The sequence below is a fragment of the Podarcis gaigeae genome (genome assembly GCF_964106915.1).
Source record: "Podarcis gaigeae genome assembly, chromosome: 2".
Lineage (NCBI taxonomy): Eukaryota > Metazoa > Chordata > Lepidosauria > Squamata > Lacertidae > Podarcis > Podarcis gaigeae.
The window spans coordinates 126,241,768-126,263,933 of NC_139679.1; the positions used below are offsets into that span (position 1 = coordinate 126,241,768).

Consider the following 22,166-nt stretch of genomic DNA (forward strand, 5'->3'; position numbering starts at 1 on the left):
CAGGAGTTCCCTGCCTGGCGACCGATGACGCTGCCTCGGCTCGGAGGCGGATTGGACGCTCGCGGGGCGGGGAGGCGGAGTGGGCGGGGCTTGCAGGACTTTCCCCCGGAGCTGAGCGGAGCAAGTCCCATTTGGGAGTCTTCGGGGGGCGAAGGAGAGAGAAGGATGGGGGGCTCCGGCGCTGCGCCTTTGGCCTTGGGGGGGCTCCTGCTGGGGATGCTGGTGGTCTCCGCTTCGGAGGGGCTGGGCGTGGAGGCGCCTCCAGGTGAGCCAAGAGTCTGCAATGGGGGGAGAAGGAAGGGGAAACTCCGCTTAGCGGGACCCCCATCGGTGGGGCTCCTTTGAAGATCCCTCCTAGATGGTCATGGAAATGATCTTAACAGGGAGTCCGTAAGTGACTGTGGAGGCCAATTCTGGATCCCCACATCCTTCCACAGGGGGGACAGAGGTTGGGGGGAATTGATCCCTCGAGGGTTTGCCAAGCGTGCTTTCTTCTTAGCACGTTTCTCCCTTGTGTCCTGAGTTCGAGTGTCTTCAAAGCCCAGGACACCTTTGGTCAAGGCTGCTCTCCAATTCGAGCGCTTGCAGTCCAGTGTTTCCCAGTTGTCGGTGTTTATACTACATGTTGTTAAATGTGCCTTGAGAGAATCTTTTAATCTCTTTTGTTGATCACCAGCATTACGTTTTCCTTTTTTATGTTAGGACTAGAGTAGCTGCTTTGTAAGATGATAATCAGGCGTCCAAACAACATGGTTTAGTTCAGGGAAGTTGATGTTGCAGAATCCTTGCTTCCCCGCGGGGGATCTTTGCTTCTTCCAGGACAGGGGGGGCAAAGGGGCAGGAGGGAAGGGGAAACACACCCCCAACCGGAAAAGAGCAGCTCAGGCTTCTGGGATTGGGAAAGAGAGTGCATTTATTTCTTGCAATTAATTATATCCCACCTTTCAGGATTAAAATCCTACCCCAGCAGCTTTCAACTAACATTCAATTGAATGTTAACAAAACCACAATATTCACACATTAAATAGTCTTCCTGCAGGACAGCTGATGGCAGGCAGCCCTGGGGGACTTTTGGGGGGCGGGGAGGGGGGAGCGCAGCTGAATCTGGCCCTGAGCGCTTCTTCACCTGCCTCTCAAAATCATCCTCATCATTATTAGTCCATTTAAAGGTAAAGGTAAAGGTACCCCTGCCCGTACGGGCCAGTCTTGACAGACTCTGGGGTTGTGCGCCCATCTCACTTAAGAGGCCAGGGGCCAGCGCTGTCCGGAGACACTTCCGGGTCACGTGGCCAGCGTGACATCGCTGCTCTGGCGAGCCAGAGCCGCACACGGAAACGCCGTTTACCTTCCCGCTGGTAAGCGGTCCCTATTTATCTACTTGCACCCGGAGGTGCTTTCGAACTGCTAGGTTGGCAGGCGCTGGGACCGAGCAGCGGGAGCGCACCCCGCCGCAGGGATTCGAACCGCCGACCTTTCGATCGGCAAGTCCTAGGCGCTGAGGCTTTAACCCACAGCGCCACCTGCGTCCCATTAGTCCATTTACCTCCCATCATTTCCAGATCTCATAACCAATCACAGTATTAACTCTATAAAGGACTCCACATAACGCATAAATAAATGTACCTTTCTTCTGCTCCTAAAACAGGCATAGCCAGGATTTTTGTTGGCTGTGCAGGACTTGTGGGGGGACACACCTCAGTTTGCTATGTATTTTTATTGATGTTTATTGATTTTTTTTGGGGGGGGGCAGCTGCTCCTCCCTGCCTACGCCAGTGACGCCGGCAGCAAAACTGGGGCAAATGGCTCCCTGCTCTGACAGGTCCCCTCTCCCAGCCCCCCCCCCTTGGGGTCCTCTGGGTGCTGAAATGGGCTCCTGCGTAGACCGGCGTCGCTTCCTGCTCTGTGGCAGGGAAAGCGAAAGTGAAACTGCGTCTCCCGCAGCGAGAGGGGGGTCTCGTGGGAGGGGGCAGTGAAGCCCCCTTCAGAGCAGAGAAGCGTCTCCCCCCCTCCTCGGCATCTCCCCCTTTTCCTGGTCTCTCTCCCACCCCCAACATTTCCTCTTCCAGCCGGAGGGCAATCAAAGGGGTGAGGGGGGAGATAAGCCATCGGGGGCAGGGAGCAGCTGCCCCCCAAATAAATCAATTAAACAAAGCAGATAACTCGGTTCTGTCCCGTCCCCCCCCCCCCCCCCATAAATCCTGGCTATGCCCATGGGGTCCCGGGCCTCGGAGGTGATTCCTACACACACACCCCAACGGCCTTTTGCTGTCGCCCTCTCCCTTTCCTTTGGGAGGAGGTGAAGGGGGGAGTCTCTCTGCTCAGGCTCCCCCCCCCGCCATGAAATCACGTGACACGAGAGAGAGAGAGAATGGGGGAGAGACAGACCGTGGGAGCTGCGCCCTTAAGGCAACCGGGAACCGGAAGTCTCCAGCCCCCCCAATTTTCTTTCTCCCCCCCCCCCCCAGAGCATTTCCTGTACCAGGGGAAGAACGAGTGCCACTTCTCCAACGGGACGCAGCGTGTCCGCTTCCTACAAAGGCACTTCTTCGGCCGGCAGGAGCTCTTCTACTTCGACAGCGACCGAGGGAAGTTCGTGGCGGTGGCTGAACTGGGGGAGCCCGACGTCGAGAGAGCGAACCAGGACAAGGACGTCCTGCGGAACTGGATGGCCGCCGTGGATGTCTTCTGCCGGCACAACTACGAGATCGACGCGCCCTTCGCCCAGTCCCGGCGCGGTGAGTCCAGACTCTGGGGGGGGGGGCGTCTTGGGAAACGGGCCCCCCGGAAGAACCCAAAACGGGGGTGGGGGTGGGGTGGACCCGGGACTTTCTCCCCTCCCGGCCCCTGTCGCTGCTGCCCCCCCCCGACCCCTCCTCCTCCCGCTTTTCAGAGAGATAAAGGGGCCTTTCCTGACGCCCCACTCCGGAGGCAGAGGCAGGAGGAGTTTCTGTGTCCCTCGAAGCATCACAAACCATTTCGTGTACTGCAATGTGGAGGGTGTCTGTCTTAGTTTAGTTATTTATTATCAATTAAATTTGTATCCCGCCCTATACCGGTAGGTCTCAGGGAGGCTTGTATCACAAAATTGCAGTATTTGCTATGATGATGATGATATAATAATAATAATAATAATAATAATAATAATAATAATAATAATGTATTATCTATACCCCACCCATCTAGCTGGGTTTCCCCAGCCACTCTGGGCAGCTCCCAACAGAATTACAAACACAATAGAACATAAAACATTAAAAACTTCCCTAAACTTCCTTTACTGCCTGTGATGTCCCTGGTTCTCCCTCTCCTCATTCCACCCCCACAATGACCCTGTGAGGGAAGCCAGGCTGAGGGGGGGGCTGGCCAGGGACACCCAGGAGACTCAAGACCCAGGGGGGATTTGAACCCAGGACACAGTCCAACGCTGGACTACATTAGAGTGGGGGGCTGCAAGGGGGAATAGGCAGCCTTTCAGGGGAGCAGAGAAAGCACATTTCAAACAGAAACCCTGAACATTTTTAAATTACAAAATGATGTTATTTGGGTGTTAGTTAATAATTATAATACTTTAGCATGTCGTTTTCTGCACACCTGACATGGATTCAGGTCAGGCTACCATATGTCCAGTTTTCTGGGGACTGAGGATGTTTAAGTGGGGGGTGGGGGTGGGTTAGAAATTAAGCCCACAATCTCAAAATCACATACGTTCAGGATTAAATAATAATTATTATAAATATGGTCCATTTCCTTCCCACCCACTCATTAGCCGCCCTGAGCCCGGTCTTGGCTGGGGAGGGCGGGGTATAAATTAAAATTTATTATTATTATTATTACTACTACTACTACTATTTTCAGCTAACAGGCTCCCCCCAGCGCCCCCCCCCCATCCTCCAGGGATCATCCCTAAATCAAAAGGATACTGTGCAGTAATTCTGAAGATCATCCTGTTTGCCAGGAAAAAAGGAAGGGCAAACTCCTGAGATTCCCAGGACTGGGAAAAGAGACAGAAGGATGGGAAGTGCCCTAGGAAGGGGAGGGGCATCCCAGGACCCCCAGGGAGGAGCAGTTCCCTGTTTGTGGAATGCCCAGCCTGACCCCTGGGGAAACTGAGATGACTTTGGGTAGATGGGGGGGGGGGTCAGAGATCCCACCGGTGGGAGTGGGAAGTTGGGGGCTGGGAGCGTAGGATCGACTGACTGTCCCAGGGCCAAATCTAGGCTTTCTGTCACCTGAGGCAAAGAGCCAGTTTTATCACACACGCCCCACATGCATTTGTGTATACACACCCACCCACCTGGACACATTTGTTCATAAAGGGCTTAAAAAGAGGTTTGGAAAAGGCTGGAAAAGAGAAATAGTCTCTCCAAATAGTAACATTGTCTGTGTACTTATCTGGGTTTCATTCAACCATAGGAAGATTTCCTCAGAGAGCAGTAGATCATTTGAGGAATTCTAAGAAATCTTATGACTGCATGTAAATAATAATAACAATAATAATAATAATAATAATAATAATAATAATAATAATAATAATAATAACAACAACAACCGAAACTGTGATAAATATCAGGAAAATACCAGAGAATAAGTCCCATTGAACTCAGTGGGTCTTACTTCTGAGTAAAAATGCTGAAGATTGCAGTATAAGAGCACAGAATCTTTACACAGTTACCTGGGAGTAAACTCCATTGAACTCAGTGGGACTTCTCAGTAGTGAAGGCAGTTTAAGGCCCTAATGAATAAAATAAAAGAATAAATAAGTTTCCTTCAAAAATTGCTGGCTGCTGAACCATTGCAATTAAAGAATTTAAAGTGGATTGGCTACATTTTCCTCCCAAATTACAGGAAGGGATAAATACAAAGAGCTTCGTATGTCAGAATCACATTTCATTCATTGCTGGTATTTTAGTTTCAGTATAAAGAGGACTCAGTTTTTGAAGCTGATTGTAGGCAGCAGTGCCCTCTCTATGTATTCACGTGGTGTAAACATGTATGTTGTCTTCTAGAGATCCAAACACACACACACACACACACACACACACACACACACAAAATGAACACACAAGCAAGCAATACTCCAAAGGGCTTCTGTTCCCAAAAGGGCAGGAGGGGATTTTCTGATCTCTTCACCACTTTTAATTCATCTCTGAGGCTTTAAGGGAAGCAAAAGAATAAGAAAGAAAAAGAAGACTTTCCCATTTCAACTTTGCTTGGAGAGCAACCTTCTCCGGGATTTCTCTTTTGCACATACTTCCAAAAACAGAGAGGGGAAAAGGGGAAGGAGGGTCGTTTCCAAGGTTTTCCTGCTTCCCCTTGCAGATTAGTATCACTCTGGAGCTCAGCAGATGCTTTTAGACTCTGGAGCCACCAGGGGGGGCTGCGGTGAGAAAGGGCCCCCCCTGCAAGCTGGGAGCCTCAGTTGCGCCCCTCTAGAGGCTTCACCCTGGCTAGCCCCCCTCCCCTGTTAACTGTGGCCTCTCCTCCCTCCCTTGAAGCCTCTGGGTCCCTCCCTGCCCAAATCTCTGACCTTCCTCCCACATCTCCCTTGCCTCCCTCCCACAGTCCAGCCCAAGGTGAAGATCACCCCCACAGACAACGTTGAATCTTCTCCACACAACACTCTGCTGATTTGCACCGTGAACCGCTTCTTCCCTGCGGGGATCGAGATCAAGTGGTTCAGGAACGGGAAGGAGGAGCCCAAAGTGTGGACCACGGACCTCATCCGGAACGGGGACTGGACCTTCCATATTGAGGTGATGCTGGAGACAAAGCCAGAACGTGGAGACGTCTACACCTGCCAGGTGGAGCACGCCAGCTTCGAAGGCCCCGTCACGGTGAAATGGGGTAGGACGCCTTCCTACTGGGAGTGGGGGGGGGGCATTCCTGGGGGGCTGGGTGGGTTGCTTCCTCCCCAGGGGGCTGATCCCAGGCCTGCCTTTCCTTACTCTCGGCTTTTTCTTTCTTCAGAGCCACAGTCGGACTCTGCCAGGAGCAAGATGTGGACGGGGATTGTGGGGATTGTGCTGGGGCTGGTCTTTGGGGCCACTGGACTCGGCCTTTACCTGAAGAACAAGAAAGGTGAGGGTGGGGTGCCGGGGGGAGAGGGAGGGTTGGGTGTGGGGCTGGACTGGGCTCCAGGCTCCTGTTCTTAGGCAGAGGTTCTGGAGAGGGTTCTGTTCCTTCTCCACTCCTAGGAGGTCCCTCTTGGTGCCTCAAATGGAGCCTCAGCTACTCTGGAGATGGTCTGGGGTTTAAATCCGTAGATTAAGACCTAAACCTCCTGTTCAACTGTTACGGAAAATTCCGGGTGCGGAGTTGCCCTGCCACCCAGCTCGTCGGACTAAGTCCGCGGGTCCTAGCGGAAGAAATAAGTTCAGCCGGAGACGGAGCAAGATGCGGAGATCCGAGTTTATTGGCCAACAGGTTCAAGATGAGACTGAACCCCGAGAATGGGGCGACATAGACTTTTAAAAGTTCCCTCCAAGTCCCAGAATACAGTGCAGAAAAACGTCATGAATACATTATGGGAAGGTTGGGTTACACGGAAAAACATCATGAATACATTACAGAAAGGTGGGGTTACACAGATCAGCACTTCAGGAAGGGAGGGGGAGATATGCAGAGTGGGGAATATGCATAGATAAACATGGATAAACATTTCCTGAGTACAGGTGATGGCGAGACAATGGAGCAGATATGCATCGTCTGCCACCTGGCATTGCCCGGAGGAAGGGTTTGGCAGAACGATCCGACCGGATCAGGGTCTTCCTGAGTACGTGACCTGTCGCTCAGGGGATTATGGAAGTGGGCAGCAACATGGAGTCCAGAGGGAACAGAGTAGAACGACGTCAAAATGGAGAAAATCGGAGCTTTGGTTGATTTTATATCATTTTCCGAAGCTTTTGGCCCCCTTGCCGGTCAAGTGTATATTGTATATTAAAAGCGGAAACAAATGGATACATTGTAACCAGACTTTGACAGTTTTACAAGGTCGCTGGTTTCGGTTCCATTGTTCTCGCAGCGGGGAGCCGTCAACAACTTGTCAGGAGGTTAAATGAGGCATGCAAGAGCTCCCTGAGTGGCCATTATAGTCAATGGAGGATGCAGTTCGATATGGTCAACCCATGTTAAAATAGGGCGAAAGGAAGGGTTAAGAAAGAAGGGCTTATTCCGCCCGTGTATAGAAGGAAAGAATGTCATTTTATAAAGTCAAGGGGTATAGTGTGGTGCTTGTGCGACAGTGTGGGGGTTTAGGAGCTGGGCGCCGTCGAGGTCATCGCCTCGGGCCCCCTTTGAGGAAGAGGAGGGGGTGAGGAAAGGTACCCCCCCTCTCTCCTTCCGTATCACAACATATGAGGGAGAAATTCAAAAGCATCTCTGGCTCTGAAGCCTTTGAGCAGAGTAAGGACACAGATGTTTTGCAGCTTCCTGGTCCCAGCAGTAAGTCAAAGGCTCTCTCTCCCTGCGGAGCGAAGGGCCTTTGAGACACTTGCGGAGCGAAGGGCCTTTGAGACACCTCTGTTGCAGTCAGGAGGGGGAATTCATCTCCCTTGGGTCTTTTCGCTGTTTGTGTCTCTAAAATAAATCAACAACTGGGCAAAACAGAGCCCCAAAGGAGGCAGCCTAAGGAATATGGGAGGGTGTGTGGGGTGGGGGCATTGGGTAATGGGAGAGAGATTACTTGGCGAGTTTTTCCCCCAGGGTCCTTTCTGTATTGGGAAGGAAATATTTATGTCCTGCAAAGACTCTTCTTTCACCCCTCATACTCCTTAGGACAGAATGAGAAGGGGAAAATCCCTAGCTGTGCCTGGAGTGTGTCATCTTGATCTTGGGGGGGGGGGGGCATGTTCCCAGAGAAGCTATTTCAGGGGACATCTGGTGCTGACTGAATCTTTTCTCTCTCTCCCAGGTCAAGCTGTTCCTCAGCCTGCAGGTAACTTTCCTCTCTGCTCTTCCATCTTCCTCCTCCTCCCCCCCCCCAACCCCCTTCTGATGGCTGCTTGCTGTGCTCCCACCATTGCTTCCTTGTAGAACAGAGGGGAGGGGCTTCCTATGGATCAATCCATCCCCTGATGCACACACTCCTATATCATGTCCTGGAAGGGGGTCTCCAGGGGAATGTCCCACCTGGCAGACAGTCAAGCAAAGTTCCTTAGCAGAGACCGAGTGAGAAGACCAGGGCTGGAGGACAAAGCTCTTCTGCCCATTGCAGGGCATCTATTCCGGGGGGGGGGGTCCTCTTTCACCCCAAAGGCTGCATCCCCTCCTTCCGGGGCCACATGCCACTGCTGGGCAGGTGGGGGTGGAGAAAAACATGCCAATTTCCCTAATACTGAGTGGACTAGTTTCTGCCCCTGTCTGTTCTTGGTCCAGGCAAGCAAGGGGCATCCTCAGAGTTCAAGGGAGGTGGAACCACTCCTGGAGGGTTAAAAGCAGGGACAGGAGGAGCGTCTGGAGAGAGCCATGAGGGCCAGAAAGAGAGGCCTGAGGGCCAAGTTTGGTGCAGGCTCTGTGGTAGACAGATCTCCTTGGTCTCTTCTGAAGCTCCTCTTCTCCACTGCCAAAGCCGGCCAAGTCTCCCTCCCTCTGCCTCCTTCCCTCCTCAGGGCACCCCCTGCCAGGCCCATAACTGGTGGCGATGGGAATTGTAGTTCACAGTATCTGATGGCCACTCTATGGAGTGTCCCCCAAATCTTCCCAGGGATGCTTCTACCCCTTTCTCCCCATTCTTCACCCCACAGTGATGGGCTTGTCTCTCTCTTCTCTGCCTGCAGGACTCATCAGTTAGACTTCGCTGCTCCATCAGGATCCGGGGATGTGGAGAAGCTCTGTTCTTTCTGCCAGTTGCCCTCTGTCCATGCTCAGAGGGTGGAAACCTCCTTGGAAGGTGGATGGAAGGAGTCACAGATCAAGAACGACAGTGTCCCCCCTCCCCCACCTCTGTTGCTTGCTTGTCATTTGGGGGAAGTTTCTTTTTGTGTTTCCCTTTCCGCTTGTTGATTGCAAGTTATGGCAACCTGATTCCTTCTATGCACCTCTCTGCTAGAGAATTTGTGCCTTGAATCTCCCTGGAGGAGCCTGATCTGTCCCTGAAAACAGCCATGAATCTGGTCAGACTGCCAGGACTGGTCCTTCAAGCCCTGATGTGGAGCCTCACAACTGAATTGGGCAGGGGTCACATGTGGCCTCCCAAACCTCTCCATGTGGCCCCTGGGACTCTCCCCAGCCTTGCATTGCCCCTTTCTTCAGAGTCTTTGCCTGGCTGGGATTTGCCCTTCTATTCCTTTTTTTAAAATTATAAACCACTGAGCCTCTTGAGCTTGCCGATCAGAAGGTCAGCGGTTCGAATCCCCGCGACGGGGTGAGCTCCCGTTGCTCAGTCCCTGCTCCTGTCAACCTAGCAGTTCGAAAGCACGTCAAAGTGCAAGTAGATAAATAGGTACCGCTCCAGCGGGAAGGTAACCAGCGTTTCAGTGCGCCGCTCTGGTTGGCCAGGAGCGGCTTAGTCATGCTGGCCACATGACCCGGAAGCTGTACGCTGGCTCCCTCGGCCAATAAAGCGAGCTGAGCGCCGCAACCCCAGAGTGGGCCACGACTGGACCTAGTGGTCAGGGGTCCCTTTACCTTTGCCTTTATTTTCATACAACAAATTATTCCAACAATTGTATTTTCCCCCATTCCCCCCTCCCCCCCTATGACTTCCCTCAGTTCCTCTTTCTGATTTATTAACACATATTGTTCTCTGCATATTGTAAAGATGTAAAAATCTCTAAATCTTCCATCTAATACTTTAACAAATAAATTTGTGTATGTTTATTCAAAACCTGCCAACCTGAGTCCAACTGATTTTGTCGTTTCTTTAACTACTTTGTAAATGGTTCCCATTCTTCTTTAAAGTCACAGTTGTCCTTGTCGCGTAGTTTGTGCATCAATTTTGCCAGTTCCGCATAGTCCATCAATTTCTCCTGCCTCTGTTCTTTTGTCGGGGTTTCTTCATTCTTCCATCCTTGTGCTATTAAGACTCTTGCCGCCGTTGTCACAGACATAAATATGTTCTTCATTTTCCTTGGCAGGTCTTTTCCTACAGTCCCTAACAGAAATGCTTCATGTTGATTTAAACATTTTCTTCAACTTTGTCCTTCTACTCCAATCATGTTTCTTGCTTGCCTGGACAGAGGAGGGAGGGGGAGGGGGAGCTTGTGCAGAGACTGGTCTCCTCCGAAAACTGAACACTCGCCTTTGATGCTCTGCTCCTGCCCACCATTGCATGTGGCCCCCAGAAGGTTCCCCAGAAGAGAACGTGGCCCTTGGGCTGGAGAAGGTTCCCCACACCCACTTCCTCCCCCCACCTCTCCCTGGATGAGCTTCCCTTCACCTGGGGAAAAAGGGTCACCGGAAGCTGCCTTGGACTGAGTCCATCCAGCTCAGCAGTGTCTGCACTAGATCTGCTCCAATATGCCCACACGGACTGGCAGTGACTCCCTTGAGGTTTCAGATGGAAAGTCTTTCTAGCCCTTCCTGGAGACGCTAGGGATTGAGCCTTCTGCACTCAGAGCAGCCGTTCCGCCACTGAGATACAGTTTGCATCTCTGTCTGCTGAGAGAGTCAGTATTTTCATTGCTTCAGCCACTGTCCAGAGAAGCAGCTCTGAAATGCAGATTACTCAAGAGTAACACCAATCCACAAAATGAACCTCCTCCCCACAGGACTGTTACCATAAAGAAGCAATGCAGAAGCAAGAAGCAGCAGCTAAGCCAGCTGCTGCTGGCTGGAAAGCCAGACAGGATGTTTGTGACTGTTACCATGGCAATAAAGGGGCAGTCCATTCTCCGTATTGAGCACCGGATGTGAGTTCAGTGTGTGTGTCATATGACCTGTACAGGATGTACATGGGTGGAGTTTGAGTTTCTCTCTGTTGTTCAAAGAGTGCAGACATCTTTATCTGTATGGCTGCTAAAGACAGAAATAAAGGCATGTAAATACACTTCTGTCTGTCTGATTCCGCTCCCTGGGGAAGCAGGGAGGAGGGAGAAGCAGTGGTGTGTTTTTCTCACAGTCTGGGAAAAATCGCCGATACGGACCTCATCTGTTTTTCCTGCCGGGAGTCGCAGGGGGAAGGTCAAAAGGAATTCAGTCGGTGCCTGGAGACTGGCACATCCCTCTGACCGAGGCAGAATTCCAACATTGGTAGCAGAGCTGCTGGTTTCTCCGATCCATGGAAGTCTGCAAAAAGAGTAGCAGAGCTGCTGTTTTCATCGCTCCATGGAAGCCTGAAGTGAGGGGCTGTTCCTCTGCAGCCAGAAGCTGACCAGAAGAAGCTGACAGCCAAGCCACGGAGCCCAAGGTATGAGATTTTCGGGCTTAGAAGTGTGAATGCAGATTGATTCATTCTCTGCTTCAAAGGAGCAGCGTTTGGGAAAAACAGCTCCGAGAGAGAAGAGGCCTGCATTCCAGAAATTCTTGTGGTTTCCTGTCCAAGGAAAGGAATGCACTGTTGCTAAGCAACGCCGGCCAGTTACTCGAGAGGGCTGGACAGTCAGGCTATGCCTCAGAGAGGCAAAAACAAAGTATGTTTTGACTAAGGCTCTCACGAACCCTTGGAAGAAACATTCCAACGCAGCCAGTGTTAGAGCTGCCAGGTGCCCAAGAGTGTAAACAAGCCAGCTATTGGATTTTATTTTATTTTTTAAAATTCTTTTTATTAAATAGCTTTCATAACACAGACATATGCAAAACAAGAAAAAGAAAAACAATTAAAGAAAAAACAACACAAAATACAGCTGCACACTAAACACAGTAACCAGTGAATTAAAGAAAAAAAGCATCAAAAAGAAAAAGAAAAACCGAGAAGATTAAAGAAAAAAGTGAAAGGAAAAAAAAACTTAAAATATATAACAGTTAACACCCATCACCTGACCTCCTTCCCTGCTGATTTCGGATTTCCAGTTTTAATAGTTTCCTTTTTACAGCTGGTGTTGATATTTAGTTTGTACACCGGAAGTTTTATACCAGACCTACTATAGTTGGTAAGTTTCTAAAATTTCCTTCTATATAAGCCATACATTTGTTCCAATCGTCATTTAACTTTGCACTTTTTTGGTTTCTAATTCTTTGCGTCATTTTTGCCAATTCGATGAAATCGTATAGTTTTAATTGCCAATCCCTCACCGTTGGCATAGTTGTACTTTTCCAGTTTTGGGCGATTAGCATTCTAGCCGCTGCCATTGAATATTGAAATAGGGTTTTATCTTCTTTCTTTATCTCATCTCCAGCAATCCCTAGTAAAAAGGCCTCTGTTTTTTTTGGGAATGTGTATCTAAATATTTTTTTTAACTCATCATATATTTGATTCCAAAATTTTTTCATTACCTCACATGCCCACCACATATGTATAAAATTGCCTTCTTTTGTTTTACATCTCCAACAGGCCTTATCTCCAGTCCTATACATCCTACTTAGTTTTTCTGGTGTTAAGTACCATCGATATATCATTTTTTCTAAATTTTCTCTAATTGCAGCGCTTGCCGTGAATTTCATTCCCTCATTCCACAATTTTGCCCATTTCTCATATTCTATGTTATGTCCCAAATCTATCGCCCACTTGACCATGACTTCCTTAATTTCTTCGTCTTTTGTGTCCCACTCCAATAATATGTTATACATTTTAGACAATAATTTAGATTTACTCTCGATTATCTCAATCTGAAATTTAGATTTCTTTTCATTCATTCCTATTTTTTTATCTTCCGTCCATCTTGCGTTAATCTGATGGTACTGTATCCAACCCGTCAACTTCTCTTTTAACTCCTCGTATGGCCTTAATTTCCAGCTATTTTGAGATCTAACTAATAAGTCTTCATATGTCAATCTTTGATCTTCCTGGTTTATTTTTTTGATTGTTAGGATATTTGTTGGGCATAACCACCAAGGTGTTTTCCCCTCTAGCAATTTTTTATTTTTTCCCCAAACTTCATACAGGGGGCCTCTGATGATGTGATTCGAAAATCCTTTATGGGGCTTCTCCTTATTTGACCAAAGGTAGGCATGCCAGCCAAACCTATTATCTGCCCCTTCGAGATCTAATAAATCGGTGTTCTCCAAGGTTATCCATTCCTTAACCCAACATAAACAAGCAGCTTCGTAATATAGTTTTAAATTGGGGACTGCGAGCCCTCCTCTCTCCTTTCGGTCCGTGAGTAATTTAAACCTGATCCTTGGCCTTCTTCCCTGCCAAATGAATCTTGAAAGAGTTTTCTGCCAGTCTTTGAATATTTTGGACCCTCTGATAACAGGAATATTTTGAAACAGAAACAGCATCTTAGGGAGTATATTCATTTTTATAGCCTCCATCATACCCAACCAGGAGAGGTTAACTCTGTTCCAAACATCCAGATCTTTTTTGATTTTATTCCACGTTGTCGAGTAATTGTCTTCAATCAGGTTTATATTTTTTTGGTGTGAGCCATATTCCTAAATATTTTATTTTTTTTGCCACTTTAATTCCGTTTTGTCTCTCTACTTTTTCTTTTATATCGTTACCCAGATTCTTTATCAGCATTTTGGTTTTAAATTTATTCAATTTGAAACCAGATAGTCTACCGTACTCCTCTAAGACTTCCAGCGCTCTACCCAGACTTCCTTGCGGCTCTTCCAAGGATAACATCAGGTCATCCGCATAAGCTTTTAGTTTGAACTCCTTTAATCCAATTTTTATCCCTTGTATCTCAGGCATTGATCTTATTTTATTCGCCAAAACTTCTAAAACTATGATGAATAGGAGCGGGGAGAGAGGGCAACCCTGTCTTGTTCCCTTCTCGATCTTGAATGTGTTTGTAAGGTTATTATTTATCACCAGTTTAGCAGATTGGATTGAGTATATTGCCTGTATTCCTTTCATAAATTCTCCCTCTATCCCCGCCTTTTCTATGGATTTTAATAGGAACGACCAAGAGACGTTATCAAACGCCTTCTCGGCGTCTATGAAGACCAGAGCTGCAGGAATATCATTATTAATCTCCAAGTGTTCGATTATGTTTATAACATGTCTCACGTTATCTTTCAGAAACCTATTTGGGAGGAAACCCGATTGGTCCTTGTGGATTAGATTTGTTAAACATCTTTTCAATCTGTTTGCCATAATTTCAGCTCAAATTAAGCCAGCTATTGGATTTTAGAGGCTTGTGTTTGAAAGTTAAGGCAAAGGACTCAAAATGGATGCCAAGAAGGGGGGAGGTTTGCCTTCTCCACCCCTCCTGACCAATGACAATTATGCATCTTGGTCTATTAAGATGAAGGCCCTGCTGCAGAATCAGAGACTGTTTGGGGTGATTGAGAACCCCATCCCTGCAGCACCAACGTGTGCTTGGGAGTCACAGAATGTGAAGGCCAGAACGGCTATAATTCTGTGTGTGTCAGACTCTCAGCTTATCCATATACAAGATTTAGAGCACACGAAAGAAGTTTGGGACACGCTGAGAAGGACACATCAGAGAGATGCAGGTTCTTCAGCGTTGCTGTATTTTGAGAAGCTGACCAACCAACCCTCTGACCAAGGCAGAATTCCAACAAGGACATCAGGCTGATCCAAAAGGCTCTTCATAAACTTTTGATTACCATATTTTTTGCTTTATAAGACTCACTTTTCCCGTCCTAAAAAGTAAGGGGAAATGTGTGTGCATCTTATGGAGCAAATGCAGGCTGAGCAGCTATCCCTTTTCTTGTTCTGGCTTCTGAGATTCAGAATATATTTTTTCTTGGTTTCCTCCTCCAAAAAATAGGTGCGTCTTACGGTCTGGTGCGTCTTATAGAGTGAAAAGTCCGGTACATTCAACAGTGAGTACCTGTATTTGGGACAAAACAGTGTCAAGTTCTATCTTCCCTTTTGTTGGAATTTAGACCCATCCTCTTCCTCCTGATCCAAATGTAAGAGCTGTCTGGAAGTGGAACGGACTTCCTTGGAAGGCGGTGGAAACCATCAAAGGGGAATCATTTGGGAGCCATTTTTCCCTGGGAAAACCCTCCACACACTGCATGGTCTCCTGAAGTGATTCTACTATGAATTTGATTTCAGACTAGCTATTCAGGAGAGCCAAATGCCTTCTTCAGCATTTCCACAAACGTGAACTTTTCAGGGGGAGGAAAAACACATCTTTTTAATCCTCCTGTGACTCAAACTCCTGGGGGAATTTTCTATTCCTCCACTTATCTGACTATGGGCCCCTTGGAGGAGGGAACATGGAGTCCGTTGTCCCCCTGGGCATCCCTTCCTTGACCCTTCAGGCCCTGAGGAGGGAATGATGCCAGTCTCCACAGGGAAGCCATTTTCTCCTCATGTTTGGGCTCCCTCAGGAGAAAAGAGCGGGGAAACACCTCAGGCGGAGTGAGGCTCCCTTGTCTCTGTCCAGGTTCCTCACAAATGCCCTGCCTGTTCTGAGGGGGGGGGGGAAATGTCCGCCCTTTTCTACACAGAAACTCTCCAGGATTCCCTAAGAGACTCCTCTGCCCCGTTTGTTGTTTCTGGGGGAAACTGACAGGAAATCTCAAGGTTGACCAAGGTCTGAGGGAATTTCTAGTATCTCCTCAGGACTCGGAGGGAAACACGATGGATGTCCAGATGAAACCCCCACCTGCCACACCTCACGACCCCCCCTGAAGTGATGGCACCTCCACAAACCCCCCAGCCCCACTCCTTGGCCCCAAACCATGGCATTTGGGGGCTGGGAAGCAAGGAGGAAGGAGACCCTGTGCCCCCCATGGTGGGTCCTGACTTTATCCCCCACAGTCCTCCTGAGGGAATGAGACAACCTCCATTAGCCCCCTTTGCACCCCTTGATGAGCCAGCAGAGCAGCAGACCAGACGCCATTTTTAAACCACTTTTTGCTAGTGGGGAGGGCGGGTAATAAACGCCCTCAGCCTGCCAAGAATCCCAGGAGGCTGGTGAGGGGGAAACACTCTGGGTGGTTTATTTATTTCACTTCATAAAATTTGTACATCAGTTCATTGTGGGGGGGAAAAGCAACACCTCAAGGTGCTTTACAAAAAGATAAACCAAGAGAAAAATCGCAACCGTGCTTTAAAGCACAAATGCAAAAACACACTAAAACCACCTCAGCTTCCTCAACATCTGGGTCGGCTTGTCTGAGCAAGAATGTTTTCATCTGGTGGCAAAAAGAGAACAATGAAGAAGGCGCCTCTTGGTTTCATTAGGAAGGGAGTTCCAAAGTGTGCTGAAGGAGAGAAAGGAGGGGGAAACACTCCCAGGGGCCCATATTTACATGTATTCATTTATTTTTAAAATTTGTATACTTCAACTGTAGATTTCAGGGCGGTTCACAATGTGATGGCAGAGGAGGAAGCAGGACCATCAAGCTCACCCTAAGACAGGGAGGAAACACTACAAAATCTGCAGACGAGAAGGGATTTCCTCAGAGGGAAAAAGACCCAGGCATCACCAGGGTTGGTCTGCGGAAGAGAGGGATTGCAGGGGGTTGGACTAGATGACCCCTGAGGTCTTTGAGGAGGAAAAAGGCTTCAGAGCCCCCTGTTTGGTCCTTCCAGGAGCAGGCCTCGTCCCAGATGCCAGGGATGAAATTTGGGGGACGCCCTTTGATCTGAGGCTCTGGGGACCACGTGCCCTTGGCAGACTCTCCTTCTTCAAACGGTCCCATTTCAAGGCAAATGGGCCCTCTCACATTCACAGGACCTTCGGCTCTTTCTGCTGAGGGGGGCCCTGGCCTCCTGCCCCACAGCCTTGCCCTGGCAGCTCCCCTGGCCCCCCTCCCCACACGATACTTGGCTGAAGGTTCTCCTTTGCTTCTGCCTTGAGATCCAGGATGTGAGATTAAGAAATAAAAGAAAAATTACAAGCAAGGGTGTGCCTCAAACTCAGTCTGGAAAGTCCCCATGAGCTGCGTACACAGGATAAAGAAATCCAAGGGGCGTAGGCCCATATCTGATAATAGATGAAGTGGTTAGTGTAGAGTGGACAATGTATTAGAAATGTGTTGAACTCTGATAAGTAGATTGTAAGCCAAGCCTCTGAGAGAGGGGCGGCAGCTGTAGGGATAAAACTGCTGCGCCTACGCCTGAACGGGGCTCTTCGTATCCATGGGTACGGAGGGTCCGCCTTTGCAAACGCGACTAATAAAAGGGTTAACCTTATATTGAAGTCCTTTGTCTGTTTGTTTCCACGAACGACTTCTCACAATTCTGGCGCCCAACGTGGGGCCCTTGACGGGTGGCTTGAGCGATACTCAGACCCCGGGCAGGCGCCCCTCCGTCTTTTCGGAGTGGCTCGGGGCCGGGATTTGTTCATAGCAATCCACAAGGGCTAAGACAGGACTCAATATAGGTGGGAGAGACAGTCTCGATTATTAGCGGTCAGGGACCGCGAGAGCCCAGCGGGGACGCCCGCCTGTTCACTAGTCGCGAGAAGCGGCGCTGGACTGTATTGGGTGAGTAGACGTGAGAATTTTTGTAAACTGTGTTACGGGGCGGGGGTGAGAGACTCGTCTCTTGAGTGAAAGAGAGGTTCCATACGGACGCGTGAGTGTGGATCAGGGCTCTGCCCTGACGAGAGGATTAGCTTGCGGTTCCGTCTATCCCGCGAGGGAAGCGGCCAGGCGATTCCGTGTGATTGTGATAGAAAGTGAAGTTGGAGACATTGTAAACCATGGGTAAGGGTCAGAGTAAGAGGCAGAAGGAGATAAATGTGAAGGGTCCTATAGACCCTAATAGTCCATTAGGGCAAGTATTAATACAATGGAATGAGGATTATATGAGACAATATACAGTTGGTTTGTCAAAAGTGACTATGATTAACTTCTGTAGGGTGATTTGGCCAAAATACCCTATAGGGTCGGACAAAATGTACAACTGGAATCCTGAGGGGGAGACTGAAAGGTATTGGATGACACAATTGAAAAAGTACCTTATAGAAAATAAGAGGAACAGGGAGAAGCCTTATTTGGAAGTGTGGTTTCACGTCCGGTTTTTTGGACCGGACCCCCCACCTCTTAAGCAACTCCCTGTGAGGACTAAGGAGGACGAGTCGGAGGATGAACAGAAACCGGTTCCCTCGGTTCAACCTCCCCCGGTCGTACCGAGCACACCGATCCCCCTCCCTTTGGTTCAACCTCCCTCAGTAACACCTGGCACACCGATGCTCCTCCCCTACATACCATTAGATGCACCGGTTAGAAGTCAGGGACAAGGGAGAGAGATAGAGACCAAAGTTTTAGGTAGGGAAGGGGAGGGAGGATCAACAGGCGAGTTCAGTACCCCATCAGCTCCGCCTCCCTATCCTAGGCTACAAAGAGAACTAGTCCAACTAAAGAGGGACGTAGAAAACTTACCATTTAGTCCCGCTAGATTTGGAGTCAATAGTGATTCTCCGGTCCAGAGTTATCCACTTAGAGAAACACCAGGAGGTATCAATGCTAACGGACAGCCAGTCATGGTATATGTGGTCAGTCCCATTAAGCCATCAGAACTTAGAGAACTGAAACAGACTCTGCCAAAATTACATGAGAATAGTCAGGAGGTCGCTAACCTCCTGCAAATGTGGATGGGGCCACACCTATATACATACACAGAACTGATGTACATTCTGGGACATTTGTTTACCCCGGAGGAAAAAGCCATGATCAGGAGGGCGGCTATGAACTATTGGGACACCCGACAACAGGCACAACAGGGAGCGGTCGCGGCGGATGTAAAGTATCCAATAGCCGACCCTAATTGGGATATTAATGATGACACCCATCGGACCCACATGAAGGACTTGAAAGAAATGATCTTAGAAGGAATTAAAAGAGCTGTACCTCAAAGCACGAAGCTAACTAAAGCGTTTGAGGTCAACCAACAGAAAGAGGAATCGCCTGGCGATTTTATACAGAGAATCAGAGACCACTTGACTAAATATTCGGGGGTGGCGCCGGATTCGGCGGCATTTGATAATCTTTTAAAAATGCAGTTTGTCACAAAGGCGTGGCCAGATATTCAAAAGAAACTTCAAAAAATGAATTGGCAGGATGCTGCCATCATAGAACTAGTGAGAACTGCCCAACAGGTTTATGTAAACCGAGAGGCAGTCAAAAACAAGCAGAAATGTCAAATGATGGCAGCCACGTTGCAGAAAGCGTGGGAAAATCCAAAACAATTTAAAGAAGAGTCCACCAGAGGGCAGGGATATATAGGGTATCGAGGAAGGGGAAGAGGACGGGGGAACTATTCTCAGGGCCCCGGTGTTATTTGCTATAGGTGTAACAAACCTGGCCATTTTGCCCGAGAATGCCGGACTCCGAGGACTCAAATTCAGGAGAAAAACAATGTAGGAAGGGGGAGTCAGACGAAAAGACAACCGGAGACGGAGGAGGACACTGGAGTGGCAGAGTTGTTTAGTTTATACGAATAGGAAACCTCCGGCTCAGTCCGGAGGGCCCGGAATGAGCCACTGGTGAATTTATGTGTGGGGCCCTCTAGAAAATCATTGGTCTTTCTGGTAGACTCAGGAGCAACTCGGTCTTCCGTTTGTACACCCATTTCTGGGGTACGCAAGACAACGTCAAATTTGAGAGTGGTGGCAGTAAGCGGTAAGGCGAAAGAAGTTATACAGTTAGAGGAAACCACTATAACAAGAGGAGACCGATCAGTGAAAGGGTCATTATTGTTTATACCCGAATCAGGGATAAATTTGTTGGGAAGAGATCTGATGGTAGAATTGGGGTTCCGACTAATGGACTTAGATTTAGGGACCCCCATGTATCTTTTACGAGAGGAAGATGAAGGACAAATAGATTCAATAGTATGGGCAGGTGGTGGAACGGTGGGAAAACTAGATATAGCCCCCATTAAGATCATAGTAAAACCAGGAATCACCCAGTCATGGACCCCTCAGTACCCTATGACCCGGAAGGGAAGAATGGGACTGCAGCCAGTGGTGGATGGGTTATTAAAACAAGGACTATTGGAACCTACCATGTCACCTTTTAATTCCCCCATCCTAGCGGTACAGAAAAAGGACGGAAAATATCGGATGGTTGAAGATCTGAGAAATGTAAACAATATAGTAGTTCCCCGTTTTCCAGTGGTACCCAACCCGTATACTCTCCTTAGCCGTATCCCCCCCTCCACTCGATGGTATACAGTAATAGATCTAAAGGATGCATTCTGGGCATGTCCTTTGGACATTGAGAGTCGGGATTTGTTTGCTTTTGAATGGGAAGATACAAAGACAGGCAGAAAACAGCAGTACAGATGGACAGTCTTGCCCCAGGGGTATACGGAGAGTCCACTTCTCTTTGGACAGGCAATAGGAGAGAAGCTGGCTGACTTCGTTCCCACTAGCCATAACCGTCTGTTGCAATATGTGGATGATCTGTTATTGATAGGAGAAAAAGAAAAAGAAGTGAGGCAGGATTCTATAAGATTATTGAACTGGTTGGGAAAATTAGGAGTAAAAGTGTCAAAGGAAAAACTGCAGTTCGTGCAAAAGAGAGTAAAATATTTAGGGCATCTGTTGGAGGGAGGAACAAGAAAACTAGACCCAGAGAGAGTTAAGGGAATTTTGGAATTGCAACCCCCAAGAAATAAAACAGACGTGAGGAGGATGTTAGGACTACTGGGATACTGTAGATTGTGGATAGACCAATATGCAAAATTGGTTCAATTTTTAAATCAAAAACTCATTGGGGACGAAAAGGTAACATGGGAACAGGAGGATGGATTAAAATGGGAAGAAATAAAAAGGACACTAATCGGGGCCCCGGTCTTAGCACTGCCCAATCTTCAGCAACCGTTCCACTTGTATGTAACGATCGGTTCCCAGACTGCTGTAGGGGTCTTGGCCCAAAAGAGAGGGGGGCGATATCAGCCAGTTGCATATCTTAGCAAAACCTTAGAACCAGTAGTACGGGCATGGCCCACCTGCATCCAGGCGGTGGCAGCAGCGGCTGTATTGGTGGTTGAGAGTAGAAAATTGACTTTTGGAGGGGCCCTAATAGTTCATAGCCCACATCAAATATCTACTGTGATGACGGGGGCAGCCTCCACCTGGATGACGGACGGTCGCTTAGTAAAATATGAAACTATTTTGAGGACAAGCCCCAATATTACTCTGGGAACTGACCGAAATTTAAATCCAGCTGAGTTTCTGATCGGGGAAAGAAAAGAGTGGGAGCCAGATGAACATGACTGTATGAGTACTATACAATTAATGTCAAAAGTCCGGGAAGATTTGTCAGAAGTGCCCCTGGTGGAAGGAGAAAGATGGTACACTGATGGTTCTAGTTATGTTGAAGAAGGGAGGAGAAAATCAGGATACGCTATAGTTAAAGAAGATGGGGAAATTCTCGAAAGCGGGGCTTTGCCGGCAACCTGGTCGGCTCAGAAATGTGAAATCATGGCCCTGACACGGGCTCTCGAGTTGGCAAGGGGCTTAGAGGTAACTATATGGACAGACTCCCGCTACGCATGGGGGGTGGTACATACTTTTGGTAGAACTTGGCAGGACCGGGGATATATTAAGGCGGATGGAAAGCAAATAGAGCACATGGCATTGTTAGAAAGGCTATTGAATGCCCTTACTGGACCAGAAAAGGTGGCAGTGGTTCATATTTCAGCCCACACCAAAGGAACGAGTCCCGAAGAAGTAGGAAACAGGTGGGCTGATTTGAGAGCGAAGGAAGCCGCCAAGGGCATCCCTAGAGCCGCACTGGTTCAACAATATAGTTTGAAAATACCTGTCTTGACCAAAGCAGACACAGAAAACCTGGTTTTTACCCCCCAAGAAATTGATTATATGGAGAAGGAGGGATGGAAACAGAGGGATAATGGATGGGAAACCCCAGCAGGGCAAGTGGTGATACCAAAAGCTATAATGATGGGGATCCTAGAAAAGGTGCATGAGGGTGGGCACTTCGGGACGGAAGCAATGATCAATATGGTAAGACCCCTATATTGGAGTAAGGACATGTGGCCTATGGCACATGCCATAGCCTGGAAATGTTTGATATGTCAAAAAGTAAACAAGACCAGGGCCAAAACAACTGAGAGAGGAGGGAGGCCGTTAGCAGTATGGCCTTTCCAAAGAATGCAGGTAGATTTCACTGAACTACCCGAAAGGGGGGGGCAAAAATATTTATTGGTGTTTAAGGATCATCTCACGGGG

General features: G+C 48.5%; 2 protein-coding genes across 2 annotated transcripts in view; both read left to right on the forward strand.

The window, feature by feature from the left end:
• LOC310838004 (uncharacterized protein) overlaps window positions 1-22,166 on the forward strand; it is a gene marked incomplete at its 5' end in the record, with an annotated part of 117,012 nt that overhangs the window by 68,859 nt on the left and 25,987 nt on the right. The window lies entirely within an intron of this gene.
• LOC310837902 (H-2 class II histocompatibility antigen, E-S beta chain-like) lies at window positions 10-9,107 on the forward strand. Its single transcript, XM_083725124.1, has 6 exons — window positions 10-265; window positions 2,466-2,735; window positions 5,560-5,841; window positions 5,965-6,075; window positions 7,907-7,930; window positions 8,772-9,107. Exons 1-6 carry the CDS (start codon window positions 25-27, stop codon window positions 8,783-8,785), a joined length of 942 nt encoding a protein of 313 aa, XP_083581250.1. The 5' UTR covers window positions 10-24; the 3' UTR covers window positions 8,786-9,107.